We start from the raw sequence: 16,714 nt of genomic DNA, 5'->3' as shown, positions 1-16,714 counted from the left end.
ATAATTAAACAACTGCCACATCAGACTAGATAACAACCGATGTAGCTCAGAAGGCGCCTGTGACTGTAGCAAGCATACAAATGAGACTCAGGTCCCTGTGACTGTAGCTCAGAAGGCGCCTGTGATTTCCGTGGCTGTTACTGTGGTTGTAGTACTCATTCTACTCTCTGTGTTCATCCTATGGAGGAGAAGAAGAGGTAAAAGTCAACCATGTAAGTTAACTCACGCTGATCTTTCGCCAATTATAACTATATTTTGTTTAAACTAATGCTTTGCACACCCCATGTTTTAACATAATTATGTTGGAGTGTTTTTTTCCTATTAATAGAAACTCAAAAGCTTCCAAATAGATCACTTTGACTCTGACCATTTTTAAATTTAATACTTGTGTTGTGTGCTTGCTAAAAATAGAAATTATAATACTTTTGTGTTTGGTAACCTGGAACTTTGAGAGTTATTAGTGAGGTTGGAACTAGCTAACAAGTAGAGATTATGCACTAGCCAGTTGGAATTGAAGAACCGAGAGTACTCTTTTGTATGAATTAAAGCAGTGGAACTCATTGAATTGAACTAAGGGGCCATAGCTGTGGGAGTCATTCAGTTTGTACAACATGAGTGGTGTGAGAAGGATGACCAAGTGAGAATCCACAAATAGTGTAGCAAGTATCCCAAACATCTAAGTAAATAAATCTTCAGTAACAATAGCCTAGAAGCAACCCACGTGAGTGATCATTTCAGTGTTGCCTTAACACAACTGGAAGAGGCTCCCAATAACTTCATAACAGACCTGATTTCTTGATACTGACAAACAATGCGGGCTGGGTGTCAAGAGAAGACAGCTTGCATGAGATGAATCAATAGAGGGAATACGTCATGATGTTCCCCTAACAGTTTCATTTACCATTTTATTTTTAGAATACTATTCTCCTAGCTTTTAAAATTATTTGATGCTGACCTTGTGGTTTATCAGCCAAACCACAACTAAAATGGAGGCAGATTGGAGGTAGTTCCTTTCACACCGACAATTCTCATTTCACATACCAAGATCTGAGGACGATCACCAACAATTTTGAGAGAGCAATCGGCAAAGGAGGCTTTGGCACTGTTTACTATGGTCGCTTGCCTGATGGCACTGAAGTTGCAGTGAAGATGCAGAAGCGATTGCTTGCAATTGGTGAAGGTATTACTGAAGAGCTGAAGAATGACGAACTGTCTTCACATTCCCATGCAATCAAGGAGTTTCAGGTTGAGGTAGGCAATTCATAATCTATATATCCCTAAAGGCAGTAGAAATTAGTAAGTTATTGTTTTCTAGTATTTGTGGCTTCTCTTTGAATTTTGTTAGGCCCAACTCCTATCAAGGGTGCATCATAGAAACTTGGTGTCCTTGATTGGTTACTGTAATGAAGGGTATTCCCTTGGACTTGTCTTTGAATATGCAGCTCAAGGAAGTCTCAGAGACCATCTCTCAGGTACTTTTCATGTGCTAACATCTTCCAATACTATATACTGTAGGTTATGGACTTCTTCAAGAATATCATGCTGCCTTTTGGAGGCTCACTAGCATGCATTTCATTTTTAACAGTAAATATACATAAATTTTCAAATATAATGATACCAGTCAAATACCTAACATGGTATCAAAATTAAACACCTCAAGAGTTAGTCTCAATCATTCAATGACTGATAGGTGCTCTCCAGAAACAATTCATTCTGTCATCTAAATCTAGCAAAATATTCATACTTGAGCATTATACAAACAGATTTTATTTTTGAACTTGTTCACTTACCTTGGATGTTACTGGTAATGTAATCTTCCATAGATTTTTGTTGCATTATCAGTCTTTTCATTCTCTTTCTTGCAGAAAAAGCATCCAGTGAGAAAAATCTGAGTTGGAGAGAAAGACTTCGTATTGCAATTGATGCAGCACAAGGTTTCTCACAGTAGCAACCACTGTGTATTATCATTCCACAAGTATAGAATATAATCAACTATTGGTTTAGCAGGATTAGAGTATCTACACAAGTCATGTAAACCGCCAATAATTCATCGAGACGTGAAGACTAGCAACATCCTCTTGTCTGAAAACTTTGAGGCAAAGATTGCAGATTTTGGGTTATCCAAGTCTTTCCTGAGCGATGCCCAGACTCACATATCTACCCATGCTGTTGCTGGAACTCCAGGATATATCGATCCTGAGTATGTTTCTCAATCTTGGCCTTGGTTTAGTAAGTTAGGTTGCACTAAAGAAACTAAAGCTGCTCTAGTATACATGCAAGCAATACATATTTAAAGTTCAATGAGCATGTCACTGAACTAACAGTTTCTCTCAGGTATCACAACACATTCCGTTTTAACGAGAAGAGTGACGTATATGGTTTCGGAATTGTTCTGCTGGAGCTAGTCACAGGTCTTCCGGCCGTGCTGAAGTTCCCCGAAACAGGTCACATCCTTCAGTGGGTGAGGCAGGGGCTTGCTCGAGGGAATGTGGCTGATATTGTTGATTTGAGATTGAAACGTCGATATGACATCTGTTCTGTCAAAAAGATAATTGATTTAGCATTGCTTTGCACTTCCATGGATGCCAATGAGAGGCCAACCATGACTGTGGTGTTGATGCTGTTGAAGGAGAGCCTACAACTGGAGCTTGCTCGCGGAGAGCCTGAACTCTGCATGAGTTCTTCCACTGAAATTCCTGATGTTAGTCAAAGTGGCACATCAGAAATCACGAGTTCTGTGACCGAGTTGAGTGGCCCAAGTGCAAGATAGTTTGCTTCTTCTCTTCCCCTAGTGTGCAGCTCCATTGACATGCTTTGGCATCTCCTTCCTAAAGTAGGTAGATAGAGCAAATCTACTGTAAATTTTATTCAGTAAACTGCAAAATAGAAAGTTGGTTAGTATTACAAAACAGTATGTACTATCAGTAACTTGTACACAGAATTATAGCAAATACATCACCATAATATCTTTATATGAAAATGAAATTCAATGTGATCATTTTGATAAGCAAAATATAAAAATATATAGCCAGCAACATCACCAAAAAGATTTTTCCTCCTTAGTTTTGTCCACCTAAACCTGATTTCCCATCTCCTATTAAAATTTCTAGGAAAAGAAGTTCATGGCAGCCTCTCGACCACCATAGTCGATGGGTCATGACATGGACAAATATAAATTAGATTACAACGTCAATCTATTGATTATGTTGGGTAAGTAGGTCCACCAATAATTAAACGCAATCTAATGGTGGCTTTGTTTGATCACCTCTCGATTGTTAGGTGAAATATATTGTTTATTAATTTATTTTGTGGTTGGTGGTTTAAATTTTGGGCAAATTTCGGGGTTGGTAAAATTTTTTTTTCCAACATTATTAATAAATAAATAAATATATATATATATATATCTTTAAAAAAACGTTTGAAATATGATGTGCAAAGCGAACAGTCTGCTGTTTCTGCTTCTTCACCAAACATTATTTTTATTTTAATAATAATAAAAAAAAAGTCGGTATGCCTTCTTATTATGGTAAAAAGTGATACCTTTACAAACTCTGTATTTTGATCGGTCAAAGCGTAGACTTTGACTAGACGGGTACACCGGATCGGGCGTCGCACCAACCCCTGACGGTAAGCACACCGCGCACGAGTCACGTGATGTACGCGTGACCACACCTAACCAAAGCTGGCGCACTCTCTGTTCGCGTACCCAAAACAAGTCATCGCCTTGAAAAAAAATGGGGACCACATCGAATTCATTGCTTCGCGGGCATCATTTGGGTTCGGTTTATCCAAGTATATGAGGCAGGAATCAATGGCATTAAAGCAGTAGTAGGGACATAAATGAAACTATTCTTTAAAAATCAAATAAATTAAAATTTTAATTCAAATATAAAAAAAATAAGCTTGAATAATTATTTTATTTGGGATCGACTTGATTCACAGCCATAGACGAACGCACGAATTGCTTCGAAACGGCAGAGAACTGATTGTGGGGGAGGATTCGCACCAATAAGGGAGAAGGTAGAAATGGGGACGCATCGACGAGTACGGATATGCTTTATTCGTATTTGGGAAGTTACCAAAGAAATGCGCTCACGCTTCCCTTCAACTACTCTCGCTCTCTCCTTCCTCACCAACCCTTAGGGAGGGCTTCTTCTACTCTACCCTCTATAAATTCAACCCTGGCCGCATCCGCTCGGTAGGAAGGGTTTGCGGCTCCCCATCCAGATCTTCCGATCCTTTCGTTGATCGAGTTTTCCGACGAATGGCGCTCGCCAGCGGCAATTCCCTCCTCCCACGCCACCAGCCCCTACCGGCCTCCGCGGACGCCGTCTCCCGGGCTTCACTCCCGTCCCTCGTCCGTACCGGCCTGCGGAAGGGCTATCCTCGCCCGATCTCCGCAGTCCACGCTGCGGAACCCGCCAAGAACCCGGTCAAGACCAAGGATCTGGTTTCGGCGGCGGAGGAGAAGCCCGTGAAATGGTCGGTGGGGAGCTGGAGGACGAAGAAGGCGCTTCAGTTGCCGGAATACCAGGACAAGGTGGAGCTGGAGTCGGTTCTCAAAACTATCGAGAACTTCCCGCCGATCGTGTTCGCTGGCGAAGCCCGCCACCTGGAGGAGCACCTCACGGATGCTGCGCTTGGCAAGGCGTTCGTCCTGATGGGGGGCGATTGCGCTGAGAGTTTCAAGGAGTTCCACGCCAACAACATTAGGGATACCTTCCGGATTCTGCTTCAGATGGGCGCCGTTCTCATGTTCGGCGGCCAGATGCCCATCGTCAAGGTAAAATCGATTGAGAATAAACTATATTAATCGGATCTCTCAGATCTTACTGGATCTCTCGGATCTTACTGGATACGGGGACTGGATTGCTGATCTCGTTTGTTGTGGTTGTATTAGGTGGGGAGAATGGCTGGGCAGTTCGCCAAGCCTAGATCGGACCCGTTCGAGGAGAAGAATGGGGTGAAGCTTCCTAGTTACAGAGGGGACAACATCAACGGCGACTCATTTGACGAGAAATCGAGAAATCCAGATCCTCAGAGGATGATCCGAGCCTACTGTCAGTCAGCGGCGACGCTCAACCTTCTCCGGGCGTTTGCCACCGGTGGCTATGCTGCCATGCAACGTGTTACCCAGTGGAATCTCGATTTCACCGAGCACAGCGAGCAGGGTGACAGGTACTGGGCGTCCATCAAACCTATTGTTGTGATGGCTGCATTTCTTCATCCTATCTGATAGTCTTTCCCCACATGCTGCTAGAGCAATTTTTGATTGTGAAAATTCCCTCTCACCTGTTCTTCCACTTTTGAACTTTTGGTAATTTTTTTTGTTCTAGCGAGAGGCTTTCTAGGAAATGGATGAATTTTATTATTGTCGGTTTCTTTGTTGCAACTCATGGATTCCGCTGTCGTCTTCTAGAAATATCTTTCTATTCCTTTCATCGTGTACAAGTTTGACGGACATAAATTTACTAAATTCTACATACGCCATTGCAAATTTCAATGCTTGCTTTTCAAGCATCACCACCAAGTTACGTTTACTTGGACGAAGTGATAGCCACTAGTTATCTCATCAAAAAAAAAAAAAATCCACCTTTTTGGTATTTGAGAAAATGAAACCTTTGTGTAGGCTATCGAGCTACCAAACTAATCCATTTGATATGAAATAGTCATTCTGTTTGTTGTTTTGCTTCCAACAGGTATCAGGAATTGGCCCACCGGGTGGACGAGGCCTTAGGGTTCATGGCCGCCGCCGGACTCACCATGGACCATCCCATCATGACCACAACCGAGTTCTGGACTTCCCATGAGTGCCTTCTCCTTCCCTATGAGCAGGCCCTCACTCGTGAGGACTCTACTTCAGGTCTCTTCTATGACTGCTCCGCCCACTTCCTCTGGGTGGGAGAACGTACCCGACAACTCGATGGTGCGCACATCGAGTTTCTCCGTGGAGTTGCCAACCCCCTCGGCATCAAGGTGAGCATACTCGATGAGTTCAGTTCATTCAGTCCTTTCTGATGAATCAAGACATGTCTTTAAATATTGTTGATCGTTCAACTGATGTAGGTGAGTGACAAGATGGACCCCAAGGAGCTGGTAAAACTGATTGAGATCTTGAACCCCCTTAATAAACCCGGGAGGATCACCATTATAACAAGGATGGGAGCAGATAAAATGAGGGTGAAGCTCCCTCATCTGATCCGAGCTGTTCGAGGAGCTGGTCAGATTGTAACCTGGGTCAGTGATCCCATGCACGGGAACACCATCAAGGCCCCTTGTGGTCTCAAAACTCGGCCTTTCGATTCAATTCTGGTAGATTCGCATCATCCTTTTCTATGATTCTTTTCTGCCTATAGTAACCCAGTTATTAATTAATTACATTCATATCAGTTATACTACATGGTCTGTCAATTGTGTTCCATTTCAATTCCCTTTTGTTTCCTCTCTAACTGAATTTTGATTTTAGCTCATCTACGAGCGTGTTCATAATTGTCTTCTTAGTAGATAGTTAGTCTAAGTCACACTGACAGTAAGTTCTGCCTTACTCAGGCTGAAGTCCGGGCATTCTTTGATGTCCACGAGCAAGAAGGAAGCTATCCTGGAGGCGTGCACCTGGAGATGACCGGGCAAAATGTGACCGAGTGCATTGGCGGATCGCGCACTGTCACTTTTGATGACCTGTCTTCACGCTACCACACCCACTGCGACCCGCGGCTGAATGCTTCCCAGTCCCTTGAGCTGGCATTCATCATTGCCGAGAGACTGCGAAAGAGAAGGATCGCTGCCAAGGCCCTCAATCCGCTCAAGCAGTTGGACTCTTGGCCTAGCCTGTGATGAGGGATACATATCAACTCGTTATTTACATGAGCGTTTGTAGTATTTATCTAAACCTAAACTAAGCTTGCTCTGGCATGGAAATAAAAGGACAAAAGATTGAACGTTGAGTGCATAATTTCTTGCAGTTGAGACTTGAGAATGGTTCGGTGTAGCTGATTTCTTTTCAGAAAGAAGAATGATTTGGTGGTAGTTAGAAAAGTTAGCTGTGGACTATTAGGAGAAGATTGCTTGAGTTGGTGGAGCGTACTAAATTTATTTCAGCATAAGGTCTAGTTTGTTTAGCCACCTTCAAAAAAATGCTTTGAAAATTCAACCACTTGGTTTAAGTACTTGAACCAAAAGTTTAGGTCTCCAGGATAATTGTGCAACGGTAGGACATTCGGGAACTTCCAGGGATCTGTGGTTGTGCCCCGATTTACTCTAGTGGTCGGTGAGAAATTTTCGTGGGATCAAACTGACCACCTCCAAGGATTGAGTCAGGATTTATCATTTTTTTTTAACCAAAAGTTAGGGAACAGTCGATCCAAAAAATTCAACAAGGCTGAGTAGGAAGATTTGTTTTTTTCACTCAAACAAACGGATTCGGGTCGTAACTAAAGTTAACGCGGAAGAGGTGATTGAAGTAGGGTGCGGGATCAATGTCGCTTGACGCGCCGACGCGATGCTTCAATCCCTGGTCCGCCGCTTTGCCCTCCCTCCTTCGACCCAACTCCGTCGCGTCTTCTTCTCCACCGGCACATCCGTCTCCTCCCCAGGCGCCACCGCTTCTCCCGATCCGCACTTCCTGGTCGAGTACCTCGTGGATACATGCGGCTTCTCCGCCAACGCTGCTTCCAAGGTCTCCAAGTTGCTCCCTCGTATTCAGTCCACCGAGAATCCCGGCGCCGTTATTGGATTCTTTAGATCTCAGGGTCTTGATGGTGTTAATCTGAGAAGGATAATAGCTTGGAAACCAGGATTTCTCGGCTGGGATGTGGAGACGAACCTCGCTCCAAAGTTTAAAATTTTGCGCGAAATGGGATTATCTGAATCCGACATCATCAATGTCGTTCGGCTGCACCCTATCGTTATTGGCTTCAAGAGTCAGAACACGCTTCTCCGCAGATTGAAGATTTGGGAAAGTTTATTTGGATCGAGGGAGATCCTCCTCAAGAATCTCCGGGGAGGTGGATGGTTTTTTAGCAGCAACATTGAGAAGGTAGTGCGCCCCAACATTAACTTCTTACGGGATGAATGTGGTATTCCTGAAGGCCGGGTTTCTCTTGTCATTAAAAACCACCCCAGCTTCATCGTGCAGAACCTTGATACCCTCCGGGCTCTAGTAGATAGAGCTGACGGGATTGGAATTCCCCGAGGATCTGGGATGTTCCTCTGGATCCTTTTTGTGCTGCACGGGGTCAGCAAGGAAAAATTTGAGGCCCAAGTTAAGCTCATGAACAGTTTTGGTTGGTCGAATTCTGATTTCATTACTGCAGTCAAGAAACATCCATCTTTTTTATGGGGTTCCACAGAGGCATTGCAGAGGAAGATGGAATTTTTTATCAAGGATGTTGGGGTTGCACCTTTAGACATTGCTTACCACCCGGTGCCTTTAGGATTAAGTTTGGAAAAGAGGTTGATTCCTCGATTTCGTGTGATGGAGATACTGAAATCTGAAGGGTTATGGAAGTCAACAGACAAGCTACATATATTTTTCTCATCATCTAGATCAAAATTTTTGCAGAAGTATGTGCTCCCTTACAAAGATAAATTTCCCAAACTGCTTGAAGTCTTGTGAGTTGTAGCTGAGTTTGAGAGGAATATCCAACAGCTGAAGGGTTTATTTGGGTATGAGTTTCTTTTCTGGATAAGCAATGATATTGAACCATTCTTGTTCTAGTTTCTCATATGGTTTACTTATTACTTTCCTAGTCCATCAATTATAAATGTAACTGCTAATGTAGACATGAGGATGCTAGTTTTTTCCAAATTCCTTTTTTTACAACCTGTTTGACTTGCAAAGCACTTATTTTAGGAACGAACTTGTCAGTTGAACTCCTCGCAAAGTAGAAGGCATTGTGTCTTTTAAAATGTAAAAAAGTGTTCTTTTTTCTTTTTTGTGTTTTCTTCCATCAAAGTTTGGTTCATGTTGTATGGTACAGTGACATCTGCCAAGGATAGTGAAAAATCACTTTCCTTCTATTTAATCTATCTCATCTGTGAAGCTAGAAACTTCTTGGTCCAGCTTCATTGAAAGTGTCACTCTTAAATTTCCTTGTTTGTTAACACAAAAAGTCTATTTCTGAATGTTGTCCGTTACAAATTGTTACATATATGTGAAGTATTGTTTGCCTGAGATTCTTCTTGTATAGCTATTTGAATTGTAAAGCGATCATAAAGATCTTATACTAATACTAGTATATATAGGGTTGTTCTCAAAAGTAGCCGGGGCAATAATCGCCATGGCTGCTTTCTTAGGTGACTACATCTCATACATAGCAGCCCCTTTGACCTTGGTGTTCTACTCAGGTCAAGCAGCTTAGTATAAATATCGAGTAAGGCTCAGACGTCCCAGATAGATCTCTTCACAGATTTATCCTCTTCTGCTACTGCTGCAAACTGCAGTGTTCATTAATTTTATGTGCTTATTTATAAATTGTTTGATTCGATTTATAATGCTCGATAATCTATTTATGTATGTTATTGTATTATGTTTTTTTTTATGGCAATATGAAATTATAAATTGTGCGTGATGAATTCGCTAATCACTTATTTACTTGAAATTTGGAACTTTTTTTGAATGATTAACATTCTTTGATGTGTGTGTGTCTATATATATACATGCCATTGACATGAGGATGTTAGGCTTTCTGAGTGCCAGTGTGTAACTTGATTGAGTTAAAAAGGATTTGTTCTAGGAATATGTCTGAACATATTTGTCTTTTAGAATTATGAAAGGCCATTTCCCCCCTTTTTGCAAGCAGAGTCAGATGTGTGCTCAACTCATTTTCTTTCAAACTAGTTGTAACATCAATCGTTTTAATACTTTTGAAAGTTGAAGGAGCTTCGAATTCACATTGCAAGCTCCTTCATTGAGCTTTACCGAAAGTGATATTCTTATTATGAGGAAACAGTAAGTTTATCGCTTGCTTAAGTATTTGAATCAATGAGAACTGAAGGTACTACTTGTATAGCGTTGATCAACAGAAACTCTATTTATAATACTTCATAGTCTTGCATTGTGCATTGCTGGAAAATTATTCATATAGTTAACTCTAAATAGTTAGAACTTATAGCTTCTTGTTATTGCTGTTGTGGTGGTGTAGCGATCGATGATAAACCTTTCCTGCACTATCTTATTTTGTTGCGCAAATAAATCACTCATTCTTTTGGATTAGTTTCAGCATTCCTGTGTGAGAATTAAATTTCATGAAATGTAATATCCAGGAAATGCATTTCTTTAATCTGTAAAATTACTAGCAAAATGTTCCATGGCAGTGATGGGAGTAAATTGTAGGTACTGCAGTGACTTTAGGGACTAATAAATGGAACCTTAAAATATTTAAAGAATTGAAATTATCAACTCCTTTCATGCATCAACAATTAAAAGTACATTTTATAAAAATATTCTTGCAAACTATTTTATCAGTATAACACTTTAGGTAAAATAAATGGAACCTTAAATATTTAAATCAGCAGGGTTTTTTTTTTTTTTTTTTTTTTTTGCATATGCAAGGCAAAAGTGAAATTTGTGGGGTAGCTTTAAAAAATTATGAAACATATAGGGGGGCAAATGTGACATTAGCCTGGAAGGGGCGTTTCAATTAGGGTTTTGCAATTTGGTCCTTTGCGTTATATGCGTGACGAGCTTACCTGGTCGGCCGACGCGCCGTCCCGATGCAGCTTCACCTTCACTCCCTAGTCCGCCGCCATGCGCTCCTTCCATCGATCCAACTCCGTCGTGTCTTCTTCTCCACTGGCACTTCTGCGTCCTCCTCAGGCGTCACCACTTCTTCCGATCCCCACTTCCTGGTCGAGTACCTCGTGGATAAATGCGGGTTCTCCGCCGATGATGCTTCCAAGGTCTCAAAGTCGCTCCCCCGTTTTCGGTCCACCGAGAAGCCCGACGCTGTTCTTGGATTCTTCAGATCTCAGGGCCTCGATGGCGCTAATCTCAGAAAGTTAATATCTTGGAAGCCAAGATTTCTCGGCTGGGATGTGGAGACGAACCTCTCTCCGAAGTTTAATTTTTTGCGCGACATGGGGTTATCTGAGTCGGACGCCGTCAATGTCGTTATGATGCACCCCATCATTCTTTCCCTCGACGTCCAGAACACGCTTCTCCCCAGATTGAAGGTTTGGGAAAGTTTATTTGGATCGAGGGAGATCCTCCTCAGGAATCTCCGGAGCCGTAATAGGTTTATGAGCACCAACATCGAGAATGTGGTACGCCCTAACTTGAACTTCTTACGTGATGAATGTGGTATTCCTGAAGAGCGGGTTTCTCTTGTCGTTAAAAGGCAGCCCAGCTTCATCGTGCAGAACCCAGATGCCCTCCGGGCTCTGGTAGATAGAGCTGAGGGGATCGGAATTCCCCGAGGATCTGGGATGTTCATCTGGATCCTTTATGTGCTGAACGTGGTCAGCAGGGAAAAATTTGAGGCCCAAGTTAAGCTCATGCACAGCTTTGGTTGGTCGAACTCGGATTTCACCGCTGCAATCAAGAAACAACCAATCTTTTTATCGCTATCCACAGAGGCATTGCAGAGGAAGATGGATTTTTTTATCAAGGATGTTGAAGTTACACCTTCCTTCATTGCTGACCACCCAATCTTTTTATCTTTTAGTTTGGAAAAGAGGTTAATTCCTCGATTTCGTGTGATGGAGATATTGAAATCTGGAGGGTTATGGACGTCAAGAAACAAACTTCATGGATTTTTCACATTATCTGGTCCAAAATTTTTGCAGAAGTATGTGATCCCTTACCAAGATATGCACCCCAAACTTCTTGAAGTCTTGTCTTGTGAGGTGTAGCTGAGTTCAAAGGGAATAATCCAAACTGCTAATGAATGCAAGATTTATATAGGTTTGATTTTTATGACTGGATAAGCAATGATATTGAACCAATCTTGTCGTAGTTTTCATATGGTTTACTTGATTATGAATGTAACTGTTACTGTAGGCATGAGGATGTTAGGTTTTTTGAGTTCCATTTTGCAATCTGATTGAGTTGAAAAGGATTTGTTTTAGCTCCTTATCAGTTGAACTCCTAAGTTAGAAGATATTTGTCTTTTAGAATCAACAAAGGAGATTTTTGCCCTGCAAGCAGAGTTGGATTGAACCTGGAATCTCTGCCAAGATTTCATATGGTTTACTTGATTATGAATGTATACATGCTACTGTAGGCATGAGGATGTTAGGTTTTCTGAGTTCCATTTTGCAATCTGATTGAGTTGAAAAGGATTTGTTCTAGGAATGTCTGAAATATTTGTCTTTTAGAATTATGAAAGGCTTTCCTCCCTTTTTGCAAGCAGAGTCAGATGTGTGCTCAACTCATTTTCTTTCAAACTAGTTGTAACATCAATCGTTTTAATACTTTTGAAAGTTGAAGGAGCTTAGAATTCACATTCCAAGCTCCTTCATTGAGCTTTAACGAAAGTGATATTCTTATTACGAGGAAACAGTTTATTGCTTGCTTAGTATTTGAATCAATGAGAACTGAAGGTACTACCTGTATAGCGATTAACAGACTCTATTTATTCACACAGTTAACTCTAAATAGTTAGAACTTATAGCTTCTTGTTATTGCTGTTGTGGTGGTGTAGTGATGATAAACCTTTCTTGCACTATCTTATTTTGTTGTGCACATAAATCACTTATTCTTTTGGATTAGTTTCAGCATTCCTGTGTGAGAATTAAATTTCATGAGATGCAATATCCAGGAAATGCATTTCTTTACGCTGTAAAATTACTAGCAAAAATGTTCCATTACAGCGATAGTAGTAATTGGTACTGCAGTGACTTCAGGGACTAATAAATGGAACCCTGAAATATTTAAAAGTATTGAAATTATCAACTCCTTTCGTGCATCAAAAATTAAATGTACTATTTTATAAAAATATTCTTTTATATTAGTATAACACTTTATGTAACATAAATGAAACCTTAACGCAGCAAAATTCAAAAATAAAAAAAAAAATCAAAAAGTGTGTTTTAAATTATATAAATTATCAAAAAGATGATCCTTTAAAAAAAATCAAAAGGCCATCTTAACAAATATTTTATTCTCAAAATATTCTTTATTAATATTGTTATAATAATTATTGGTAGTTATTTTTAACATGTAACAATTATTCAATAGCTGTTATAGTTTTTATTACGTGTAGTAATTATTAGTAGTTGCTACATCATTTGTTCTTTATTTTCAATGTTATTATAACAGTTAAGATTAATTGTTAAAATATATAAAAGTTATTGTATGACAACTATAACGAGTTATTAAGTAACTACTACAATTATTTTATAATAATTTTAATTAATTTAAAATAATTTTGATAAATTTAAATAGTTTTGATAAGTTGGTAAATTTTTTTTGATATAATAGTGATTACATAGTAATTTTGTAATTTTGATTAAAATGAAGTAGTTATTTTTACATATTATTATAGCTATAGAGTAGTTTTTATATATTGTACTAGGTAATCCTAAGTTGATATAATAGTATTGGAAGTAAGGTAATCCTAAATTGATAATAGTATTGGAAGTAAGGTTAGTCTTTTTTTATTTTTTATTTCAAAAAAAAGGATTTTTTTTTTATGATTTATATAATTTAGGGCGTATTTTTTATTTTTACCCAATTGTTTTTTGCTATTTATTATTCTTGCCATGAAATGCAAGGTAGGGTTTTGCAATTTGTTCTTTTTCTTTTGCGTTATATGCGTGACGAGCTTACCTGGTCGGCCGACGCGCCGTCCCGATGCAGCTTCACCTTCACTCCCTAGTCCGCCGCCATGCGCTCCTTCCATCGATCCAACTCCGTCGCGTCTTCTTCTCCACGGGCACTTCTGTGTCCTCCTCAGGCGTCACCACTTCTTCCGATCACCACTTCCTGGTCGAGTACCTCGTGGATACATGCGGGTTCTCCGCCGATGATGCTTCCAAAATCTCAAAGTCGCTCCCCCGTTTTCGGTCCACCGAGAAGCCCGACGCTGTACTTGGATTCTTCAGATCTCGGGGCCTCGATGGCGCTAATCTCAAAAAGTTAATATCTTGGAAGCCAGGATTGCTCGGCTGGGATGTGGAGACGAGCCTCGCTCCGAAGTTTAAGTTTTTGCGCGACATGGGGTTCTCTGAGTCCGACGCCGTCAATGTCGTTATGCTGCACCCCATCATTCTTTCCCTCAACGTCCAGAACACGCTTCTCCCCAGATTGAAGGTTTGGGAAAGTCTTTTTGGATCCAGGGAGATCCTCCTCAAGAATCTCCGAAGGTGTAACAGGTTTATGAGCAACAGCATCGAGAATGTGGTACGCCCTAACTTGAACTTCTTACGGGATGAATGTGGTATTCCTGAAGAGCGGGTTTCTCTTGTCGTTAAAAGGCACCCCAGCTTCATCGTGCAGAATCCAGATGCCCTCCGGGCTCTGGTAGATAGAACTGACAGGCTTGGAGTTCCCCGAGGATCTGGAATGTTGCTCTGGATCCTTTCTGTGCTGCACGAGGTCAGCAGGGAAAAATTTGAGGCTCAAGTCAAGCTCATGAACAATTTTGGTTGGTCGAACTCGGATTTCATTACTGCAATCAAGAAATTTCCAAACTTTTTAGGCCTTTCCACAGAGTTATTGCAGAGAAAGATGGAATTTTTGGTCAATGATGTTGGAATGTCACCTTTAGACATTGCTTGCCGCCCGGTGCCTTTAGTATTAAGTTTGGAAAAGAGGTTACTTCCTCGATTTCGTGTGATGGAGATATTGAAATCTGAAGGGTTATGGACTTCAAAAATCAAGATACATAGATTTTTCTCATTGCCGGATCCAAAATTTTTGCAGAGCTTTGTTCTCCCTTACAAAGATAAACTCCCCAAACTTCTTGAAGTCTTGTGAGCTGTAACTGAGTTGAAGCGGAATAATCCAAACTGCAAATGGCTGCAAGGATTTATTTGACTATGGTATTTTATGACGTATAAACAATGAAACTGAACTAATCTTTAATGTAGTTTTCATGCTCTATTACTTATAACAGTTACTGTAGAAGACATGAGAACTCGGATTTCGTTACTGGAATGAAGAATATACAATCTTTTTAAGCCTTTCCATAGAGTTATTGCAGAGAAAGATGGAATTTTTGGTCAATGATGTTGGAATTTCACCTTCAGACATTGCTTGCCGCCCGGTACCTTTAGTATTAAGTTTGGAAAAGAGGTTAATTCCTCGATTTCGTGTGATGGAGATATTGAAATCTGAAGGGTTATGGAAGTCAACAAACAAGCTACTTATAATTTTCTCAACATCTGGTCCAAAATTTTTGCAGAAGTATGTGCTTCCTTATCAAGATATACTCCCCAAACTGCTTGAAGTATTGTGAGTTGTAGCTGAGCAAAGGGAATGATCCAAACTGTGAATGAATGCAAGATTTATATAGGTTTGATTTTTATGACTGGATAAGCAATGATATTGAACCAATCTTGTCGTAGTTTTCATATGGTTTACTTGATTATGAATGTAACTGTTACTGTAGGCATGAGGATGTTAGGTTTTCTGAGTTCCATCTTGCAATCTGCTTGAGTTGAAAAGGATTTGTTTTAGGACCTTATCAGTTGAACTCCTTCCAATTAGAAGATATTTGTCTTTTAGAATCATCAAGGGTGAAATTTGCTTCTTTTGACAAGCAGAGTTGGATTTAAGCCTGGAAACGGTACCCATCTGCCAAGATTATAGAGAAACCATTTTTAATTTTATTATTCTATATTATACATGCCATTGCTACTGTAGACATGAGGATGTTAGACTTTCTGAGTTCCAGTTTGCAACTCGATTGAGTTTAAAAGGATTTGTTTTAGGAATATGTCAGTTGAATTCCTGATAAGAAGATATTTCTCTTTTAGAACTATGAAAGATATTTGATCCAGCTGAACCCATTTTCTTTCAAATTAGTCGTAACATCAATTGTTTTGATACTTTGGAAAGTTGAAGAAGCTTAGAATTCACATTGCAAGCTCCTTCATCGAGCATTTGAATCAATGAGAACTGAAGGTACTAACTGTATAGCAATCAATGGAAACTCTATTTATAATAATTCATAGTCTTGCATTGTTGGAAAATTATTCATCTAGTTAACTCTAAATTTAACTCTAAATGGTTAGAACTTATAGCGTCTTGTTATTGCTGTTGTGGTGTAATCTATGTAATTAGTACTTCAGTGATTTTAAAAAAATAATAATAATTTCAGTAGCCACATTTAGAGGTGGTCGGTCCGGTTCTACGGAAATTTTCCACCGACCATCAAGGTAAATTGAAAAGCACAAACGGCGATCAATCCAGATGCCCAACATCCTTTAATTGCGTTCTTCATTTGGAGGAAAATTCTTGCAAATACGCTGTAGCTGAGGATTGAATCGTAGGTCTCTGAATTACAATCCAGATGTCCTACCATTGTACCATTATCCCGTGATCAGTACTTCAGTGACTTTAGGCTATGGTCACCCCTTCACGCTATACTGATTTTCGATACAGATGTCAGCTATGGTCACCTTCTCGCTGTTCCTTGGAATTTTAGTGCGTCTGTGCCCTCTGTCCTTGGCTGCCGTGAGCTCCATCGGCTGTTCTCCATTGATAAAGAGACAATGCTGTGTCTTTACTCTTTACCTTTTTACTGTCTCATGTAGCAAGATTAACCTCACC

General features: G+C 40.2%; 4 protein-coding genes and 1 pseudogene across 4 annotated transcripts; all 5 read left to right on the top strand.

Annotated features, from left to right (window-relative positions):
* Positions 1–24: 24 nt before the first annotated feature.
* Positions 25–2,985, top strand: LOC141818569 (putative LRR receptor-like serine/threonine-protein kinase At2g28960; the record flags this gene model as incomplete). Its single annotated transcript, XM_074706041.1, is given in 6 exon segments — positions 25–212; positions 971–1,251; positions 1,346–1,472; positions 1,866–1,934; positions 2,008–2,200; positions 2,335–2,985. Coding segments are annotated over 6 exon segments (1,294 nt in total), but the record flags the coding sequence as incomplete, so codon positions are not given.
* A 1,193-nt stretch (positions 2,986–4,178) lies between these two features.
* On the top strand, positions 4,179–6,944 carry LOC141818563 (phospho-2-dehydro-3-deoxyheptonate aldolase 2, chloroplastic-like). The gene is made up of 5 exons (XM_074706036.1): positions 4,179–4,783; positions 4,901–5,178; positions 5,700–5,976; positions 6,067–6,312; positions 6,550–6,944. Exons 1-5 carry the CDS (start codon positions 4,265–4,267, stop codon positions 6,832–6,834), a joined length of 1,605 nt encoding a protein of 534 aa, XP_074562137.1. The 5' UTR covers positions 4,179–4,264; the 3' UTR covers positions 6,835–6,944.
* Positions 6,945–7,492: 548 nt separating this feature from the next.
* LOC141818567 (transcription termination factor MTEF18, mitochondrial-like) lies at positions 7,493–9,036 on the top strand. Its single transcript, XM_074706039.1, has 2 exons — positions 7,493–8,664; positions 8,781–9,036. The coding sequence occupies exon 1, from the start codon at positions 7,499–7,501 to the stop codon at positions 8,612–8,614; it is 1,116 nt and encodes a 371-aa protein (XP_074562140.1). The 5' UTR covers positions 7,493–7,498; the 3' UTR covers positions 8,615–8,664; positions 8,781–9,036.
* Positions 9,037–10,684: 1,648 nt separating this feature from the next.
* On the top strand, positions 10,685–11,912 carry LOC141818566 (uncharacterized; annotated as a pseudogene).
* Positions 11,913–13,765: 1,853 nt separating this feature from the next.
* LOC141818564 (transcription termination factor MTERF8, chloroplastic-like) lies at positions 13,766–15,750 on the top strand. Its single transcript, XM_074706037.1, has 2 exons — positions 13,766–14,652; positions 15,122–15,750. Exons 1-2 carry the CDS (start codon positions 13,793–13,795, stop codon positions 15,396–15,398), a joined length of 1,137 nt encoding a protein of 378 aa, XP_074562138.1. The 5' UTR covers positions 13,766–13,792; the 3' UTR covers positions 15,399–15,750.
* The last annotated feature ends 964 nt before the right edge of the window (positions 15,751–16,714 follow it).

Source organism: Curcuma longa, unplaced genomic scaffold, assembly GCF_044706935.1.
Source record: "Curcuma longa cultivar G26 ecotype Majalengka, Jawa Barat unplaced genomic scaffold, ITB_CL_G26_1.1 contig_25364, whole genome shotgun sequence".
Lineage (NCBI taxonomy): Eukaryota > Viridiplantae > Streptophyta > Magnoliopsida > Zingiberales > Zingiberaceae > Curcuma > Curcuma longa.
Note: the sequence above shows the minus strand (reverse complement) of the source record. Positions and strands in the feature narration are given on the sequence as shown.